This window comes from Oncorhynchus gorbuscha, linkage group LG14 (genome assembly GCF_021184085.1).
Source record: "Oncorhynchus gorbuscha isolate QuinsamMale2020 ecotype Even-year linkage group LG14, OgorEven_v1.0, whole genome shotgun sequence".
Classification (NCBI taxonomy): Eukaryota; Metazoa; Chordata; class Actinopteri; order Salmoniformes; family Salmonidae; genus Oncorhynchus; species Oncorhynchus gorbuscha.
The window spans coordinates 25,964,777-25,985,267 of record NC_060186.1 but is presented as its reverse complement, the minus strand read 5'-3'; the positions used below and the strand labels follow the sequence as shown (position 1 = coordinate 25,985,267).

The 20,491-nt window shown below is 43.7% G+C and overlaps 1 protein-coding gene across 2 annotated transcripts in view; it reads right to left on the bottom strand.

Moving 5' to 3' along the window:
* The window catches only part of LOC123994721 (copine-8), a 131,208-nt gene that overhangs the window by 80,724 nt on the left and 29,993 nt on the right, over positions 1–20,491 (bottom strand). The window contains exon 2 of one of the 2 annotated variants that reach the window (XM_046297648.1): positions 3,245–3,285. The exons of the other annotated variant lie outside the window; for it this stretch is intronic. Within the exon in view, the coding sequence (XP_046153604.1) occupies positions 3,245–3,285 (41 nt within the window). The remainder of the gene's footprint in view (positions 1–3,244; positions 3,286–20,491) is intronic. 2 annotated transcript variants of the gene reach the window in all.

Sequence of the window (20,491 nt, the reverse complement as noted above, 5' to 3'; positions counted from 1 at the left end):
TGTGATACAGCCCGAATTCACACAACAACTGTACAAATAAACACGTCTAAAGAAGTAGGGAGCGACTCACACCTTTGTGTAACCCCTGTTGTATGGCACACTAACGGACACCAGTTGTATCCATCCTAAGACATTTGCAAGAGAATCGTCGCCGTTGTCAAGGCCATTCATCGGGCGACAAATGACTCCCATTGACAAGGCATTGGCTCTGTTCACCAAGTGCGTTGTTGGAGCCGGCGCCGATTGTGATTGGGGCCTAAAAGAGAAGGCAGCGTTGCCCTCGGATTAGCTTTCCCCCATAATTTCACAATACTGACGACCGAGCAGCTCCTAGAGCGATATCAGCGCCTACGGCTGCAAATATGGGCGTGGCTTATAACGCGCACGTTGTTGCACCTCATTAAATATTTTGAGGCAATAATTACAGACACTATATAGCCGTACAATTAGCAAAATAGAGCTCAATTGATTGAACATGAAATTGATTTCAATATGATAGAAATGCAGTGTACAAAACATTAGGAACATGTGCTCTTTCCATGACAGACTGACCAGGTGAATCCAGGTGAACGCTATGATCCCTTACATGATGTCACTGGTTAAATCCGCTTCAAAAATCAGAGAGGATGAAGGGGAGGAGACGGGTTAAAGAAGGATTTTTAAGCCTTGAAACAATAACGACACACAATGCATGTGTGCCATTCAGAGGGTGAACGGGCAAGACAAAAGATCTAAGTGCCTTTGACCGGGGTATGGTAGTAGGTGCCAGGCGCACCGGTTTGAGTGTGTCAAGAAGTTCAACACTGCTGGATTGTTCACACAACAGTTTTCCCGTGTGTATCAAGAATGGTCCACCACCCAAAGGACATGCAGCCAACTTGACACAACAGTGGGAATCATTGACATCAACATGGGCCAGCATTTCTGTGGAACGCTTGACACATTGCAGTGTCCGTGCCCCGACAAATTGAGGCCGTTTTGAGGGCAAAAAGGGGTGCAACTCAATCTTAGGAAGGTGTTCTTAATGTTTTGTGCACTCAGTGCATGTAGGCCTGTTTGTAGCCTATAGGCCTACTGTATTGATCGTTTAATGCAGTCACCCTCGGGTTTCATTTGAAGCCCCTTTTTATCCTTAGTTCGTGTAACAATTGGCAACTTTGTATTCGATTCCGTTCTGAAATGATCAGCGGTCAGAGAGAGACAGATCAACATCTTGATTCTAAGTTGGGCGGAGATCTTGTGTGTACAAAGTGACGCGGAAGGGCAACGACACATCCAACGGCGCACGTAGCCGTTCTACGAGTGGTCTGAAGCGGTTCGTAAATAACAAACGTTTTAACGTTTTGGGAAACAGCTTTGCGATTTAACCCTTTACATGAGCGGGAATTGGCCGAAAAGGATAGGGCTACATTTAAAGGTTTCTTAAAGAAGAAACATGAAAAGCACATGCATAAGCATGGTAGTAATTGAAAGGGAACAGTTTGGGCTAATAATTTTACTATAATCTCCACAACAGCTTACCGGACACAAGCCTGAATCCAAACATTACACTAAATTTTATGTGCATTTTATATTTACTGTACTTTTCGCCACATTTGTTGATAACGAAATCTGGAAATAGTCTGGATGCATTCAGTAAGATTAGAAGAACATTCCTGAAAAATGTGGGTTAGGTGCAACATAAAATAAAGCCATGACAAAGATTTGAGTTCGAGGACTAATTGGCGTTTCCAAATGGCCACACACACACACCTCTCCAAAGTGTGCACAGTTCCTAAGTCATTTCAATGCACCTTTATGACTCAAAGGAGATTCTTCAACTATAAGTGGCTTTATACACATGTAGTTGTTTTGCTTGGAACACTACCCTGCATCCCCATCATCACACAAGTGTTGTTGTCGTTGTTGTTGTTTACACAATCCAAAATCTGCCCATTATAAAATCGCTATCGGGGTCAGGTGGGCATCATTTGAAAGCTTGTTCTATTGCCAACATGACTAGCTAAGTTATAAAAGTCAATCCGTGCAGCATTTACGATGATATGGCCTCTGCAGAAGTCAGGGCATTCATACTTCTTGCACTTCACGGAGCAGCGCAGAGCTGTTGTGAAGGAAGTGAGTTTGTGTTTGTACAGGACCTCCTGCCCCCACCTACCGTCAACCAATCATGTCCATGCGTAAGCTATACAGAGCCCTCCCCATTGTTACAAAATCTGAGGAGGTGCACGGCGATGCGGTACGGGGCCCAAATTGGCCTCTGCGTGCCTCCAGAGGCTACGCGATTGCGTCACACCATCCATACGGCGCCGCCGACCACATTTTCAGATCTAGCATAAATTAGCTCTTAGGCTTTGAATAGGCAATTCAGAGAAACAGATCCTAATTTTGGTACGCATAGGAAGGAGTCACGCGTGCATTCAGTTGCGTGTTCCGCAGCTAATTTTCTTCACAACAGACTACGGCTCATATGGGAAGTGCAAATTTGGACTCACGGGCGTTTGTCTTAATTACATGACATCCAAGCGGTGTTGTTATAAATCGTCAACGTCTTATCTTTCAAAATGCATCGAGTTCCCAGAACAACTCAGACAACAAAGAATTTGCACAAGTTTCCCAATTAACAGGAGGGATGGGGGCAAGTTCTTGTTGCGTGCAGTGCTCAGGTTCAGAACGGCTATTAGTCAAAACTCGTACAACGCAAAGCCCGAGTTTTGATGTCGTTCCAATTTAGGGGCTTACCAGTGCCCAAATCTGCCTTTTTCACCCCGCATATGGGTACGAGTGGAAAGGACTACCAATGCTCATACGAAAAGATCTAATGATGATTTTGGGAAACCGGGCTCCGAGACAGAAAGAGGAGGTTGGATAGGGAGCGTGAGGATGGGTTAAGACAGATTAGGGCTTGGCGTAGGGCATAGAGAGAGGTGTTAAATGATTGAACAGCAGGGTTGGAGTCAATTCTGTTTCAATTCAGGGAAGTACACCGAAAGTCCATTTCTCTTCATAGCTTTTAAAGGAGGACGAATTTGAATTGTTATTGAATTTGGTAAACTTTCTGAATTGACAAATTGAAATGGAATTGACCCCAATCCTGCTGAACAGGATACAAAGCTTGTTGGAGACGTTTCAGGGGAGTAGAGCTTCAGGAAGCACCCCGGGCACACTCACCATTTATGCAGAAACAGGTATTAACAGGGACATTGTGAAACAAACAAATAAAGAGAGAAAACCATGGCGATCTTACTTGGATCTGATTTGGAAAAGGTGTCCATGTCCAGCAGATTTCTGTGAAGAGAAAACAAAACAGGAGGGAGCAAGGTGTGAATAGTGCAAACCTCACACCACGTCGCTTCGTTAAACACAACGGGACGCTGATTGGCTCATTAAGGCTGTCGTTAGTTAAGGCAGGGAACACCGTTGGGGATAGATACAGGATACAAGCGTGACAGACAGGATTGTATCTCAAATGGCAAGCGATTCCATAATGTCAAAAACAGCTTCCATCTCAAGGCCATCAGACTGTTGAAAAGCCACCGCGAACACAGAGAGGCTGCTGCCTACATACGGACTTGAAGCCGTTGGCCGCTTTAACAAATGGATCACTAGTCACTTTAATAATGACACTTTAAGGATGTTCACATATCTTGCATTACTCATATGTATATACTGTATTTCATACCATCTATTGCATCTTGCCTATGCTGCTCTGTCATTGCTCATCCATATACAGTATGTACATGTATATAGTCTTATTCCATTCCTTTACTTAGATATGTGTGTATTAGGACCTTTTTGTGGAATTGATAGATTACTTGTGAGATATTTCTGCATTGTCGGAACTAGAAGCACAAGCATTTCGCTACACTCGCAATAGCATCTGCTAACCATGTGCATGTGACCAATACAATGTGATTTAATAGTACACTATTAAAGGGCTCTGGTCGATAGGGTACCATTTGGGAAGAGAGACATGAGCGTCATGCTCGGATTGGCTAGGAGATGAGGCCTGTAGGCGAGGCTTTGCTGTAGCAGCCGTTACAGAGCTGAGTGGGTCTCTTAGTAGACAGAGAAATATTAAAAAGGTAAGAGAGAGAGGCAGCACACAGCCAGTGCTGTTTAAAAGCCACATCCATTATGATCGGTAACACCTTCTATATCATGATACTCAGGAGGGGGTTTATAATGAAGTCATCATCAGTGATCAAGAGCACCTCCAGTGCACCTCCCCTTTGGATGGGGCCGCCTTCCAACCCCCTAGAGAATCAGTAGTACATTCACATTAAAAACAGACAAACTACCCCTAAGCCCCTACCTACACACAACGCATGAACACCTTCAAAACCCCACTGGAATCAATGACTCATTTTCAAACAAAATAACCTTAAACCCCACCCCGCCTTCAAATTCTAACTCCACAGCCAATGACAATTCTTACACTAGTCATTGAGCACTTATACGTTGGAGAATATTCGTTAAATAAACGGGGCCGGGAAGATTATGACTCATTGAAAATCAGGGGATTTGGGGAATACAGTTCCCTCTAATATAACAGAGCTATTCTTTAGTGAATTCGCTGGAGAGATTCCGACACAGATCATTCATCCTATAAGATCAGGATTGGATGAAGGGATGGAGTGAGGGAACGAGAGATGAGATACAGTAAGTGACTCCTCTGCCATGGCTTGGAAACGTTAACCTCTATGGGATCGATGTCCCTAAACCAGGAGGGTTGTTGCAAACGTGCACTAATGTGACTAGATACTGTTGTATACAACAGCCAACAACAGACATAGACATGTCTTATATGGGCAGAAAGCTTACATTCGTGTTAATCTAAGTGCAGTGTCCAATTTACAGTAGCTATTGCTGTGAAACAATACCATGCTATTGTTTGAGGAGAGTGTACAACAAAACACTTATCAAGGCAACTGGTTTGACACATTCACCTCTGTAGGTAAATAATGTACTTGATTTCAGTAATCGTGCTCCGATTTGTCACCCTGAGGGTCCCAGAGAAACTACTACATTTTTCGTTCGATAAAATCCATTTTTATAATCAAATGTAAGAACTGGGTTCTACAGTTTGAACCCCTGCGCTCTGGCCCCACACCGCCCTCGCCCGCGTAGCTAGACGTGTGAAGGTTAGTGTATTTTTTGTAGGGAAGATAATTATCCATCACGTAAGACATTCCTGGGAGTGTGTACACAAATGTTTTATTACCATAGCATTTTTGTATATTCTCTATAGTAATGTACTTTAAAAAATGTATCAATTGACCAATTTGGCACATTTTGGGCAAACTCCTAGCAGACTCGATAAAAAATATTGTCTGGTAATGCAATTCTTTATTGGCTCAGTATGAAACTTACACACATTGCTGCCATTTGGTGGCCAACATCTAAATTACACTTAGACTCCTATCTGAATGCCTGAGCGACAGGCAGTTAGTTTTGGGTATGTCATTTTAGGTGGAAATTGGAAAAAAGGGTGCGAGAGAACTACCCTTCTCTCCTCCTGACCTGCTGGTTCATGTCCCATTGAACTATCCCTGACACTTACTGAGCTGTATAAAGGTGATGAATGGTCAGAAAATGCTGACATGTTCCACTTTATTCCATTAAAGCCCAGGGTTCAGCAGAGGCTTTGGACTGCTGTAGGACAGGAGGGAACACTGATCTTTCAGTGTCCATCCGTTCCTGTTACCCGTGTTGCTCACTGACTCTCTCACTTTGTCAGTGTGTGTGTGTGTGTGTGTGGTGTGTGTGTGTGTGTGTGTGTGTGTGTGTGCGTGCACGCATGTCTTATAGAATCTAAAAGCTGCAGAGTCTATAGTATGGTCTGCACAGTCGTGACAGCATTTTAAAAACAGGTTTCCTTCCTCATAGCAGGAGATAAATATTTTAGCCAGACTGTGTTGGCTGGTTACTGGCCCTTTGGTCCTCGCCATGTGTAATGGGCCCCTGGGTTCCCCCTGTGTGTGTGTGTGTGTGTGTGTGTGTGTGTGTGTGTGTGTGTGTGTGTGCGTGTGTGTGTGCGTGCGTGTGTGTGTGTATTAGGGCTGTGGTGGTCATGACATTTTGTCAGTCGGTGATTGTCAAGCAAATAACTGTTGGTCTCACGGTATTTGACCGTTAATTAACAAAACATATTTAGCATCTCCGGGCTCCACTCATAGCCTACAAGCCACTGATGCAGACCTTTGGAACATCTACATTTGGAAAAAGTCGAACAAATCTATTTAATATAGCCCACACCATCACAACAAATCCATTATTTATTTTAGACAGGTCTAAAGACGCATAGTATATTTCAGAAGAACGGAATAGTTGTCCTTATGTTAGGCTCTGATCTGGCTATGCTGTCGGCTACTTAGTTAATTTAGCAGACAAGACTTGCTTAGAATTCCGTAGGCATTATTTCATATGAATTTATAGTATGAAGAAAAACAATTGAACATAGTTGAATAAAACAGAAAGGATATTATCTCCAAACGATTTCCGAGGGAGTGTGTACATGCAGCTAATCTGTGTTGAGCAGTTAACAAAGAAACAAGTCTTCCTATATGCTTCATTTAGTTATTAATGCAACTTCAGTTGTGATTCAAACGTTGGGCTATATGTTTAATACAGTCTAAGGCTGCATGTTGCGACTAATGATAATTTGAAAGAAGTTGCTTGAAAGGCATGCGCTCTGCTTTTGTTTCTTGTGCAGGCTGCACACACTTCATCAGTCTCCCATTCACAATTTAACAAGGACTTGATTATAATCTCACCAGGCTTCAAATTTCACGGCGGCATCCTCCTTGTGTGGCCGTAACACCCCCTAAAATAATACATCTCTTTTGCAGACAAAGTGACTGTTGTACCCTTGGGCTGAATATACCAATTATAATTCCTTTCTCCCGGCTGCCAAGTGCCGTGCTCTGAAGCACCTCTCACTCACGTTGGTCTCTCATATATCACAACTCTTATTAGCTAATGCCAGTAATGTGATCGGGTCCTTCTCATAGGCATCTCAGTTCCGAAGTAGGCTACAAGTGAAGACGGACACTTCGAGAATGCGTGAGTGTCCTTCTTATCAAAATCCGAGGCGCATAGTGAAGATGTTAGAAGAACTGTCCACATTTACTTTTCATCAGCCAACAAGATGAGTAGGACTAATGAACAGCAAAAGCACTAGGCAATGTCAGTTTACTATCCCCCATAGTATAAAAGTCGACCTATTCTATTGGTCAACTTGTCCTTCTGTGCCAGAAAGATATATTCCAAACATACTCTGGAACAGTTGTGGGATGCGATAGATCTCAAATTAATACAATATTTTAAAAGAAATTAGGCGGATGCAACAGATCAGAACATTTAGCTTAAAATGTTGATAAACTATTTGGCTATTCCTTCACATTATTAGCACAGCAATGCGCACACGGCAGTAGGCTATAAGCGCCAATGTTCCAAAATGCAATGAATTAGCAGGAAAACACTGTTCTTAAAATACATGTCATACATGCAAATACATTTGCAGCGATTTCAGAGTGATTAGAGGGACAAAAGAGTGGTGAGTACCAGGCAGTTAGCAAGTTTGGTAGACTACTAATGACCATCAGCAGCATCAGAGCTTGGAGAAGCCTAGTTACCGTAACTAAACGGTCATGTGCTATTTTGACTGAGGTCTTGACTCGTGATTGCCGGTGTAGCGGTAATACGGTCAACGTAACAGCCCTATCTCAGCATGCCTCTGGGTGGGCTGCATTTTAGGCTTTCAACCTGAGATGCTAATTGGAACAAGTCATGTTCATCTCGGTTTCCATCTCGCTCTCAGTAGGAGGTTGAAAACTGAAAGCCACAGAGATGATAAAAGCCCATTTAATATGCTCTGTTCCATTAAGAGCTGGCAGGGTTAGTTTCCTGGAATTAACCCTCCCACCACTCCTCCACAGTGGCTTATCATTGGACGGTTAAAGTGGAACTGACAGTGTTCAAACTACTTTGCAGCTATGAAACAAACAATCATAATATCAGTCAAATATCACATTTCCAGCTTATCCTACAAAACCAACTTTATAAGAAGTTTTAAAATAGGTTCTGACGAAAATTCGGGACAAGCATGCATCCTAGGCAAATAGCAGGCTATTATTCCCCATCGTTTCAGTGCAATGTTTTAATGACCAACTAGCTGAAAAGGTTTGAGAGGGTTTATCTAATGTTCCCTCACTAGATTTGATCTTATTTCTCTCTGGCTAACAGTTGTCGATCTTGTTGTTGTCAATGTGCATAACTAAGGGAGACAGAGCCTACCTTTTTCACGGTTGTTTGATCAATAGGACTGTAAAAGTACCCACATGTAAAGAGGACTCCCGTGGTATTTACATAATTGCAGAAATGAATTCAGGTGCATTTATTGCCTGTAGCCATAGTTCCGTTCAAAGTGAATGATGGCAGACCTATGTTGCAAATGGCTCTGATTGGCTATGGCGCACCGGTCCTGGACAAGACAGACCCTGGACAAGACAGACCCTGGACAAGACAGACCCTGGACAAGACAGATCCTGGACAAGACAGATCCTGGACAAGACAGAGTTTTTATTATAGGTTTTATTTACTGCAGTGTCTTAATTGTCCAAACGCACAGCCACTTTCCCACTCTATATTGCGATAGAATGTTCACAAATGCATTACTGTACGTCATTCCCAAACATTCTATGCACAGTAAGCTTGACATCAGACCTACTGCTCGTTAAAAGCAGGAGAAGAGACGAGAGCTGTTTCACAGAATATCCCCCCCTTCTTTCTCCTCTCCCTCCTCTTCCCCTCTCTCGCTCTCTGATGTGATGTGTTCGTACAGACATTTCATTGAATGAACATGTCAAGCATGTCTCTGATCGGCTAACGAATGACAGATCGCCACTATTTATATGACAACATTACCATGACAACCTGCTGAACATGTGCCAGACCACCAGGACCTTGACCTACGTTAGCCATCATCCTCTACCGTGTTAATCGAGAAATAGATTTTACCTGATGCAATGGTGAAGTCACACACAGTACAGTCCCGCCCCCCGCGAATCAGAAATAAATAACCGCCATTGGTCTGTTAAACTGTGAGTTAACCGGGGATATTACTGTCCTGCCGGTCATGATCTGTGGCCATGGGTAACACTGTCACTGCACGGAGAGAAAACAGAGAGGACAAGAAAAGGAGAGGGGAGAGGAAATGAGGAAAGATGGAAAATGTGAGCAAACTCTCCCCTACCTTCTTCCCTCTCTCACTCTTCCCACTCTCCTGCTTCCCTCTCTCCTTCCTTATTCCCTCTCCCCTCTCTCCTTCTCTCCTCCCTCTCTCCTCCCCCCCCTCTCCCTCCCTCCACTCTCCTCTCTCCCGCCTTCTTCCCCCTCTCCCTCCCTCCCCTTTTCCCCCACACCCCTCCTTCCCTTTCTCCCTCCCTCATTCACCCCTCTTCCCTCCCTCCACTCTCCTCTCTCTCCCGCCTTTTCCCACTCTCCTGCTTCCCTCTCTCCTTCCTTATTCCATCTCACCTCTCTCCTCCCTCTCTCCTTCCCCCCTCTCTCCCGCCCTCCCTCCACCCTCTTCCCTCCCTCCACTTTCCTCTCTCCCGCCTTCTTCCCCCCTCTCCCGCCCTCCCTCCACCCTCTTCCCTCCCTCCACTCTCCTCTCCCCCTTCTTCTTCCCCCGCCCTCCCTCCACCCTCTTCCCTCCCTCCACTCTCCTCTCCCCTTCTTCCCCCGCCCTCCCTCCACCCTCTTCCCTCCCTCCCCCTCTCCCTCTCCCACCTTCTTCCCCCTCCCCACCTTCTTCCCCCTCCCGCCCTCCCTCCCTCCCCTCTTCCCCCACACCCCTCATTCCCTTTCTCCCTCCCTCCCTCCCTCCCTCCCTCATTCACCCCTCTTCCCTCTCTCCACTCTCCTCTCACCTTTTTCCTCTCTCCCTCCTTCTTTCCTTCCTTCCTCCCTCTCCCCTTCGCCCGCTCTGCCTGATTCACCTGTCTTCCCTCCCTCCACTCTCCCTCCTTCCCTCTGCCTTCACCCATCTTCCCTCTCTCTCTCCCTCCCTTTCTCCTTCGCGCCGCTCTCCCTTCTTCACCCCCTTCCCCTCTCTCCCTCCCTCCCTCTCCTGCCTTCTTCCCCCTCTCCCTCCTTTGCCCCCTCTTCCCTTCGTCCCCCTCTCGCCCCGCTCTCCCTGATTCGCCCCTATTCCCTCCTTCCACTCTCCCTCACCCCCCTTCTTCCCCCTCTCCCTCCTTCCCCTTCTCCCTGCTTGGCCCATCTTCCCTCTCCCTGCTTTGCCCATCTTCCCTCTCCCTTCTTCCCCCATCTTCCCTCTCCCTTCTTCCCCCATCTTCCCTCTTCCTCCTTCTTTCCCCTCCCTCCATCCATCTCTCCCCTCACCCTCCATCATTCTTTCCTCTCCCACTCTTAGTTCACCCTTCCTTCACCCTTCCCAGTGTGGCCTGGATAACGGATCCACAGAGAATCACACCATCACACTGAACTAGATCCAGCCACCACGGAAGGAAACGGAAACTCACACACACACAAATTCTAATTCAAATTGTGATGTAGAATATAACATCTGTGCTTCCATACAGCTGCAGTATCAAAGAACAAAACACTCAAGCTGTGGGATTTCTTCTCCCTGTTGTAGTAGTGAACATGGTGCTGGGATCCTAATCTTAACAACATAACATTACCTACCTACCTGCACATTCAGAAAGATCCTGATCCAGAAACAAATAGGTGAATATATACAGTGTTACCTTCTTCATTTAGATTTGACTGTATCTAATACAAAACGGGAATGCTACAGAATAACAGACTAGACACATATCATACCCATAGAAATCCTATATTCATATTTACTGTAGTGAATATGCTTGCTATTTCCATGGTAGCTTGTACTGTTTGAAAGGACATAGAGTTGTGTGTGGCAACCGAGCAGGATTCTGCTTGACAACATCTGGAGAGAACAGTTGCAACAGAGCGTGCTAATATGAGCTGAGGCTTTTCAACAGGTCACTGAGCCCAGCTCCACAGGTAGAAGCTAGCTGCTGCTTTCTGTCCATCTTTCTCCCTATCCCTCCCACACACACACACACACACACACACACACACACACACACACACACACACACACACACACACACACACACACACACACACACACACACACACACACACACACACACACACACACACACACACACACACACACACACACACACACACACACACACACAGCGAGAAAGAGAGCATCAGCAGCGCTGTGGCTTGTATATTCTCAGTGCCTCTCTCGGAGAGACCTGTCCTAATTTTTACTGACAAGCCGGGCAGGGAGGGCAAAGAGACTAGGCAGTGTGTACGCATGCGCTCACCTTCACAGACACACACTATTTCAACCTGTGCTTGCCATGTTTTACATTGCCAGGCAAATCAACATGCAAAGTGGTGGTCATGAAAGGCATGCCACAGAAGAATAGCCCTTCCACTGTGACACAGCTAGTTATTACTATACACACACCGCCAGAGACCGTTTAAATGCTTCGCTCTCCCCCTCCGCCTCTCGCTATCCCTTTCAACTCTGTTTCACCTGCCCCCCCCCCCCCCCTCTCAATCTCAGGTCTTACCACCATCTATCAATGTATTGCATCTTAGCTAGGCACAATAACACATTTACTGAAGTGTCAGTGTTTCATTCATGGATTCTGTTGAGAACCCATTCTGAACAGTTGCTCTCCGTCTGTCTGTTTCTCTCTGACCTTTCCTCCAACTCTCTACCCCTCACTCCCTCTCTTACTCTCCCATTTCCTTTGCCAGTCCTCCAGCAGAGAGAAGAGCCCAGTAGAGGAAAGGCTGTTAGGGCTGGCAGTATGGCAGCAGCATGGCAGCAGGCAGACAGGAGCCAGGGGATCCCTAAGCAGAGCAGAGAAGAGCAGTGTGCTGCCTCCCCGGGGTAGAGATGAGAGGGACACACAGAAGAATACTAACTACAAGAGATGCAACCAGGGTGGGGATTACTACACTAGGCCCATGAGTCCCCCACTCACTGGAATGTGTTTCTCCCGCTCTATGAAATCTTATTACGACATGTTGGTAAATCATTACTGTAGCATTTCTGATGGGATGTTGTTGACATCTTTGTGATTTATAGAGTTAAGATGGAACTCCTCAATTCTGGTCCAAATGACCCACGTGACGTGCAGAGATGTGCTCCAGCCAAGTGCTAGCACACCTTCAACTAATCAGAATACTTAGGTGTAGATAAAGTAAATAAGCATGATAACTTTCAATATTTAATCTTAGAAGACAAGTCAATAAAACAGTCATTCCATGCTAAACCATACAAAAAGCCATTCGCAGCGAAAATGTGATTTGCCTGCAAAATGCTAATGAAACAAAAAGCGCTCACAGTAGTGAAAGGAACTGGAGTTAAGTTGACTCCTCCAACGAGAAAGATCAAGGCCAAAAAAAGCAATATGTCACCGGGTGATTGAAGTGAATTCGGTGTAGGCTGACTAGGCACTTGGCGGGGTGACGAGAGGAGCTCTTTAGAGCAAGTGCTGCTGACTGCTCTTTCTAGCAGTGAATGTAATCATGGTTATTGATGTATTCAGGGATCGATTATATGAGATGCAGAAATGTCTGACATACGATATGCCAAAAACCTTAAAATGCTTAACACCCCAGGCATCTCACAATCTTAGCTAGATGCCCTCAATCTCACACAAATTATCAATGAACCTACCAGGTACAACCCTAAATCCGTAACCATGGGCACCATCTTAGATATCATCCTGACCAACCTGCCCTCTAAATACACCTCTGCAGTCTTCAACCAGGATCTCAGCGATCACTGCCTCATTGCCTGCATCTGTAATGGGTCAGCGGTCAAACAACCGCCCCTCATCACTGTCAAACGCTCCGTAAAACACTTCAACACTTCTAAATCGACCAGGTCCAGGAAGGATCTTGACCTCGTATCAGTAGAGGATGACTGGTTGCTCTTTAAAAGTGATTGTCTCGCTATCTTAAATAAGCATGCCCCGTTCAAAAAAAATGTAGAACTAAGAACAGATATAGCCCTTGGTTCACCAAAGACTTGACTGCCCTTGAAAAGCACAAAACATCCTGTGGTGTTCTGAATTAACATCGAATAGCCCCCACGATATGCAACATTTCAGGAAAGTAAGGAACCAATATACTCAGTCATTTAGGAAAGCTAAGGCTAGCTTGAAGCACTAATTCCAAAAAGTTTTGGGACACTAAAGTCCATGGAGAATAAGAGCACCTCCTCCTAGCTGCCCATTGCACTGAGGCTAGGAAACACTGTCACCACCGATAAATCTACGATAATTGAGAATTTCAATAAGCATTTTTCCACCTGGCTACCCCTACCAACAGCTCAGCACCCCTTGCAGCAACTTGTCCAAATCCAGACAGCTGATGTTTTGAAAGAGCTGCAAAATCTGGATCCCTACAAATCAGCTGGGCTAGACAATCTGGACCCTCTCTAAAATTATCCACCAAAATTGTTGCAATCCTATTACCAGCCTGTTCAACCTCTTTTCGTATCGTCTGAGATCCCCAACGATTGGAAAGCTGCCGCGGTCATCCCCCTCTTCAAAATGGGGAGACACTCCAGACCCAAATTGTTATAGACCTATATCTATCCTACCCTGCCTTTCTAAAATCTTCGAAACCCAAGTTAACCAACAGATCACCAACCATTTTGAATCCCACAGTACCTTCTCCGCTATGCAATCTGGTTTACGAGCTGGTCATGGGTGCACCTCAGCCATGCTCAAGGTCCTAAACAATACCATAACCGCCATCGATAAAAGACAGTACTGTGCAAGCCGTCTTCATTGACCTGGCCAAGGCTTTCGAAACTCAATCACCGCATTCTTATCGGCAGACTCAATAGCCTTGGTTTCTCAAATGACTGCCTCACCTAGTTCAACAACTACTTCTAGGACAGAGTTCAGTGTGTCAAATTGGAGGGCCTGTTGTCCAGACCTATGACAGTCTATGGGGGTCATAAGGTCTAATTCTCAGACTCTTTTCTCTCTCTGTGTGTGTGTGTGTGTGTGTGTGTGTGTGTGTGTGTGTGTGTGTGTGTGTGTGTGTGTGTGTGTGTGTGTGTGTGTGTGTGTGTGTGTGTGTGTGTGTGTGTGTAGGTAGGTAGGTAGGTAGGTATATATATATATATATATGTATGTATGATGTCGCTCTTGCAGTTGGTGTTTCTATGATCCACCTCAACGCAGACGACACCATTCTATATACTTTTGGCCCTTCTTGGACACTGTTAACTAACCTCCAAACTAGAGGTCGACCGATTAGGGTTTTTCAATGCCGATGCTGATCGGAGGACCAAAAAAAGCAGTTATCAATTAAAATAGGCCGATATTTCAAATGCATTTATAATAATGACATTTACAACAGTACTGAATGAACACTTATTTTACCTTAATATAATGCATCAATAAAATCAATTTAGCCAAAAAAATATAATGAAACATGTTCGATTTGGTTTAAATAATGCAAAAACAAAAAAGTGTTGGAGAAGAAAGTAAAAGTGCAATATGTGCCATGTAAAAAAGCTAACGTTTCAGTTCCTTGCTCAGAACATGAGAACATATGAAAGCTGGTGGTTCCTTTTAACATGAGTCTTCAATATTCCCAGGTAAGAAGTTTTAGGCTGTAGTTATTATAGGAATTATAGGACTATTTCTCTCTATACCATTTATATTTCATATAGCTTAAACTATTGGATGTTCCTATAGGCACTATAGTATACCAGTATAGCTTCCGTCCCTCTCCTTGCCCCTACCTGGGCTCGAGCCAGGAACACATCTACAACAGCCACCCTCGAAGCATCATTACCCATCGCTCCACAAAATCCGCTGCACTTGCAGAGCAAGAGGAACAACTAATTCAAGATCTCAGAGCGAGTGACGTCACCGATTGAAACGCTATTAGTGCGCCCCCCGCTGACTTGCTAGCCATTTCACATCAGTTACACCAGCCTAATCTCGGGAGTTGATAGGCTTGAAGTCATAAACAGCTCAATGCTTGAAGCACAGCGAACAGCTGCTGGCAAACGCACAAAAGTGATGTTTGAATGAATGCTCACGAGCATGCTGCTGCCTACCACCACTCAGTCAGACTGCTCTATCAAATATCAAATCATAGACTTAGTTATAACATAATAACACACAGAAATACGAGCCTTAATTCATATGGTCAAATCCGGAAACTATAATTTAGAAAACAAAACGTTTATTATTTCAGTGAAATACGGAACCGTTACGTATTTTATCTAACGGGTGGCATCCATAAGTCTAAATATTGCTGTTACATTGCACAACCTTCAATATTAGTGGCTCATAATTATGTAGAATTCTGGCAAATTAATTACGGTCTTTGCTAGGAATAAATGGTCTTCACACAGTTCGCAACGAGCCAGGTGGCCCAAACGGCTGCATATACCCTGACTGCTTGCAGGAACGCAAGAGAAGTGAGAGTTTCCCTAGTTAAAAGAAATTCATGTTAGCAGGCAATATTAACTAAATATGCAGGTTTAAAAATATATACTTGTGTATTGATTTTAAAGGCATTGATGTTTATGGTTAGGTACACATTGGTGCAACGACAGTGCTTTTTTTTTTTTTTTTTATGTGCTTGTTAAATCATCACCTGTTTGGCGAAGTAGGCTGTGATTCAATGAGCAATTAACAGGCACCGCATCGATTATATGCAACGCAGGACAAGCTAGATAAACTGGTAATATCATCAACCATGTGTAGTTAACTAGTGATTATGTTAAGATTGATTGTTTTTTCTAAAGTTAAGTTTAATGCTAGCTAGCAACTTACCTTGGCCTCTTGCTGCACTCGTGTAACAGGTAGTCAGCCTGCCACGCAGTCTCCTTTTGGAGTGCAATGTAAATCGGCCACCAAACATGCCGATTACCGATTGTTATGAAAACTTAAAAATCGGCCATTCCGATAAGTCCGTCGACCTCTACTCCAAACGAGCTTTAATGCCATACAACACTCCTTCCATGGCCTCCAACTGCTTTTAAATGCTAGTAAAACTAAATGCATGCTCTTCAACCGATTGTTAAAACGATCTCGCCCACCTGACTAGCATCACTACTCTGGAAGGTTCTGACTTAGAATATGTGGACAACTACCTAGGTGTTTGGTTAGACTGTAAACTCTCCCTCCAGACTCATATTAAGCATCTCCAATTCAAAATTAAATCTAGAATCGGCTTCCTATTTTGTAACAAAGTGTCACGCCTTGGTCATTGTATTTTGTGTTTTCTTTAATTATTTGGTCAGGCCAGGGTGTGACATGGGTTTATGTTGTTGTATTTCGTATTGGGGTTTTTGTATTATTGGGATTGCGGCTGAGTAGGGGTGTTGTATAGGCTTGGCTGCCTGAGGCGGTTCTCAATCAGAGTCAGGTGATTCTCGTTGTCTCTGATTGGGAACCGTATTTAGGTAGCCTGGTTTCGCTTTGTATTTTGTGGGTGATTGTTCCTGTCTCTGTGTAGTTTCACCAGATAGGCTGTATTAGGTTTCACGTTCCGTTTGTTGTTTTGTATTTTTGCAATATCATATTTGTTACTTCATGTGTCACTTTCTTCATTAAAGTCACGAGTAACCACTACGCTGCATTTCGGTCCAACTCTCTTTCTACAAACGAAGAATGACGTTACACAAAGCCTCCTTCACTCATGCTGCCAAACATATCCTTGTAAAACTGACTATACTACCGATCCTTGAATTCGGCGATGTCATTTACAAAATAGCCTCCAACACTACTCAGAAAACTGGATGTAGTCTATCACAGTCCCATCCGTTTTGTCACTAAAGCACCACATACTATCCACCACTACGACCTGTATGCTCTCAATGGCTGGCCCTCACTACATATTCGTCGCCAAACCCACTGGCTCCAGGTCATCTATAAGTCTATGCTCGGTAAAGCCCCACTTTATCTCAGCTCACTGGTCACCATAGCAACACCCACCTGTAGCACGCGCTCCAGCTGCTATATTTCAGTGGTCATCGCCAAAACCAACACTTACTTTGGCCACCTTTCCTTCCAGTTCTCTGCTGCCAATGACTGGAATGAATTGCAAAAATCACTGAAGCTGGAGTCTTATATCTCCCTCACTAACTTTAAGCACCAGCTGCTACCTGGGTTGACTCATCCAGCTGTAATGCATAGAATCCACTGGCTTGTATTACGAAGCAGTAATTGTTTAAAACATCTCCTGCCATGTCACTGATGCGTCGTGAAACAGTGTTGTTTGATGAAGGCATTGTCTGTATTGTTTGGTTTGGCCTTTTCCCCAAGCATTGTCCCAGCCATATCCATGGCAGCAGGAATAATTAAGTCCTCCACAATAGTATGGTGCTTGCCTGTCCTCGCCACTCGGTAGCTCACCATATAAGACGCTTCATATTAATGGTATCTGTTGCTTTTATATACACATCTTACTACTCGAAAGTCATCTTTGTTCTCGCTCAAAACTCCTGTGGCATATTTTTCAAATTGTCATGTTTTGTTTCTAGATGTCTACACAAGAGTGAAGGTTTCCCACGAGAGAGTAATGGCTAACCTCTCTAGGGTATGTGGGACAGTAGCGTCCCACCTGGCCAACATCCAGTGAGATTGCAGAGCGCCAAATTCAAATACAACTGTTTTACATTGGTTTAAAAAGATTCACTTCTTGTGAATCCAACCACAGTGTCAGATTTGTAAAAAAATCCTCAGGTTGTTTTTAGCCTAAATAATCAATATTTAATCCGGACAATAACGTTGTCAATATAAAAAGGTAAACGAGAAAGGCACTCTCGGTCGTGCGCATGAAAAAGCTCTGTGACAGGGCAGGGTCCACTCATTCAGATTGCTCTTACTCACTCATTTTTCTGAATACAAGCCTGAAACAATTTCTAAAGTCTGTTGACATCTAGTGGAAGGCATAGGAACTGCAATTTGAGTCCTAAGTCAATGGATACTGTAATGGCATTGAATAGAAAACTACAAACAAAAAACAATCCTACTTCCTGAATGGATTTTTCTCAGGCTTTCACCTGCCAAATCAGTTCTGTTACACTCAGACATTATTTTAACATTATTTTTATGAAAACTTTAGAGTGTTTCCTATCCATATCTACTAATTATTATGTTATATTCATTTTTAGGCTGCACACACTTCATCAGTCTCTCATTCACAATTTAACAAGGACTTAATCTCACCAGGCGTCAAATTTCACAGCGGCATCCCCCTTCTGTGGACAAAGTGGCCCTTTTGTGGACAAAGTGGCTTGGGCTAAATATACCAATTATAAATACCCTTCTCCCGGCTGCCAATTGCCGTGCTCCGAAGCACCTCTCACTCACATTGGTCTCTCATATATCACAACTCTTATTAGCCTATGCCAGTAATGTGATCGGTCCTTCTCACAGGTATGTCAGTTCCGAAGTAGGCTACAAGTGAAGACAGACACATCGAGAATGCGTGAGCATCCTTCTTATCGAAATCCGAGGCGCATAGTGAAGATGTTAGAAGAACTGTCCACGTTTACTTTTCATCAGCCAACAAGATGAGTAGGACTAATGAACAGCAAAAGCACTAGGCAATGTCAGTTTAATATCCCCCATAGTATAAAAGTTGACCTATTCTATTGTTCAACTTGTCCTTCTGTGCCAGAAATAAATATTCCAAAACATACTCAGGGACAAATTGTGGGATGTGATAGATTTCAAATAAATACAATATTTTAAAAGCAATGAGGCGGATGCAACAGATCAGAACATTTAGCTTAAAATGTTGATAGCCTAATTGTTTATTTCTTTACATTATAAGCGCAGAAATGCTATAAGCGTGAATGTTTCAAAATGCAATGAATTAGCAGGAAAACACTGTTCTCAAAAGTGATCACAAATGTGATTATGCATGTAATGTTTTATTATAAAAAGGTGCATATTTATGTTAAAAATTACCTTCCCCAAACTTGAAACTCACACCACCTATGTACCAATTTGTAAGTCGCTCTGGATAAGAGCGTCTGCTAAATGACTTAAATGTAAATGTAAAATGTACTACGCCAGTTAGGCTCTACACCGGTTGTAAAGCCGATTCACATGCTTCATTTTAAGAAGTTAATTGGACACTTTAGTTCTGATACAAACCCTATCAAAACATATAGGCCTATGGGCTAGGCTACATGGAGGTGTGCGACTACGATTAGACAAAGTCGCAAAAAAAGGCATGCGCTGTTTCTTGCCTTACTACACACGCTGGGCATCGTTCACAAGCGATAGGCTAATGTCACCCATCAGACTGTTCTTGATTTAATATGGTCTTTAAATATACTAAATCATGTGTGTGTGTGAAACTAGTTGATTGAGAATGGACTATTTTCATGCACCCGTCTCGGGAACAGGGGCAGGACGAAGAAATACATGTCATCTATGCACTTCAACAGCAAATGGAGGACACTTTTCCCATGGTTCATTTTCATGCCAGCCAGGTAGGCTATACTCCTGTTTTAAAGAGAAGCAATGTGCTTAATATTAGGAAAGATTAAAAAATAAATATAGTAGGCCTAGTCTATAGAAAGCTGATGGGATCCTGCTCTTTTTAATAGAGGCCATCAAAACATTTTCACTCAATTGCATAGCCTATAGAAATGTTGTGCAACATGAGATCATGGGTTGTTGTGAAGTGTTTGATTTGACTTTCGATTACATTTGCATCGATGTCAGAGTGATTAGATGGACAAAAGAGTGGTGAGTACCAGGCAGTTAGCATGTTTGGTAGACTACTAATGACCATCAGCAGCATCAGAGCTTGGAAAAGCCTAGTTACCGTGACTAAACGGTCATGTGCTATTTTGACTGAGGTCTTGACTCGTGATTGCCGGTGTAGCGGTAATACGGTCACCGTAACAGCCCTATCTCAGCATGCCTCTGGGTGGGCTGCATTTTAGGCTTTCAACCTGAGATGCTAATTGGAACAAGTCATGTTCATCTCGGTTTCCATCGCTCTCTCAGTAGGAGGCTGAAAGCTGAAAGCCACAGAGATGATAAAAGCCCATTTAATATGCTCTGTTCCATTAAGAGCTGGCAGGGTTAGTTTCCTGGAATTAACCCTCCCACCACTCCTCCACAGTGGTTTATCATTGGACGGTTAAAGTGGAACTGACAGTGTTCAAACTACTTTGCAGCTATGAAACAAACAATCATAATATCAGTCAAAAATATCACATTTCCAGCTTATCCTACAAAACCAACTTTATAGGAAGTTTTAAAAATAGGTTCATTATATTAATCATGCATTGAATTGCATCAATCTGTTCTTCCAAAATGCCTTACTCTACGTTAGGGATTCCCAAACTCTGTCCTGGGTCCCCCCCTGGTTGCACGATTAGGTTTTTGCACTAGCACTACAC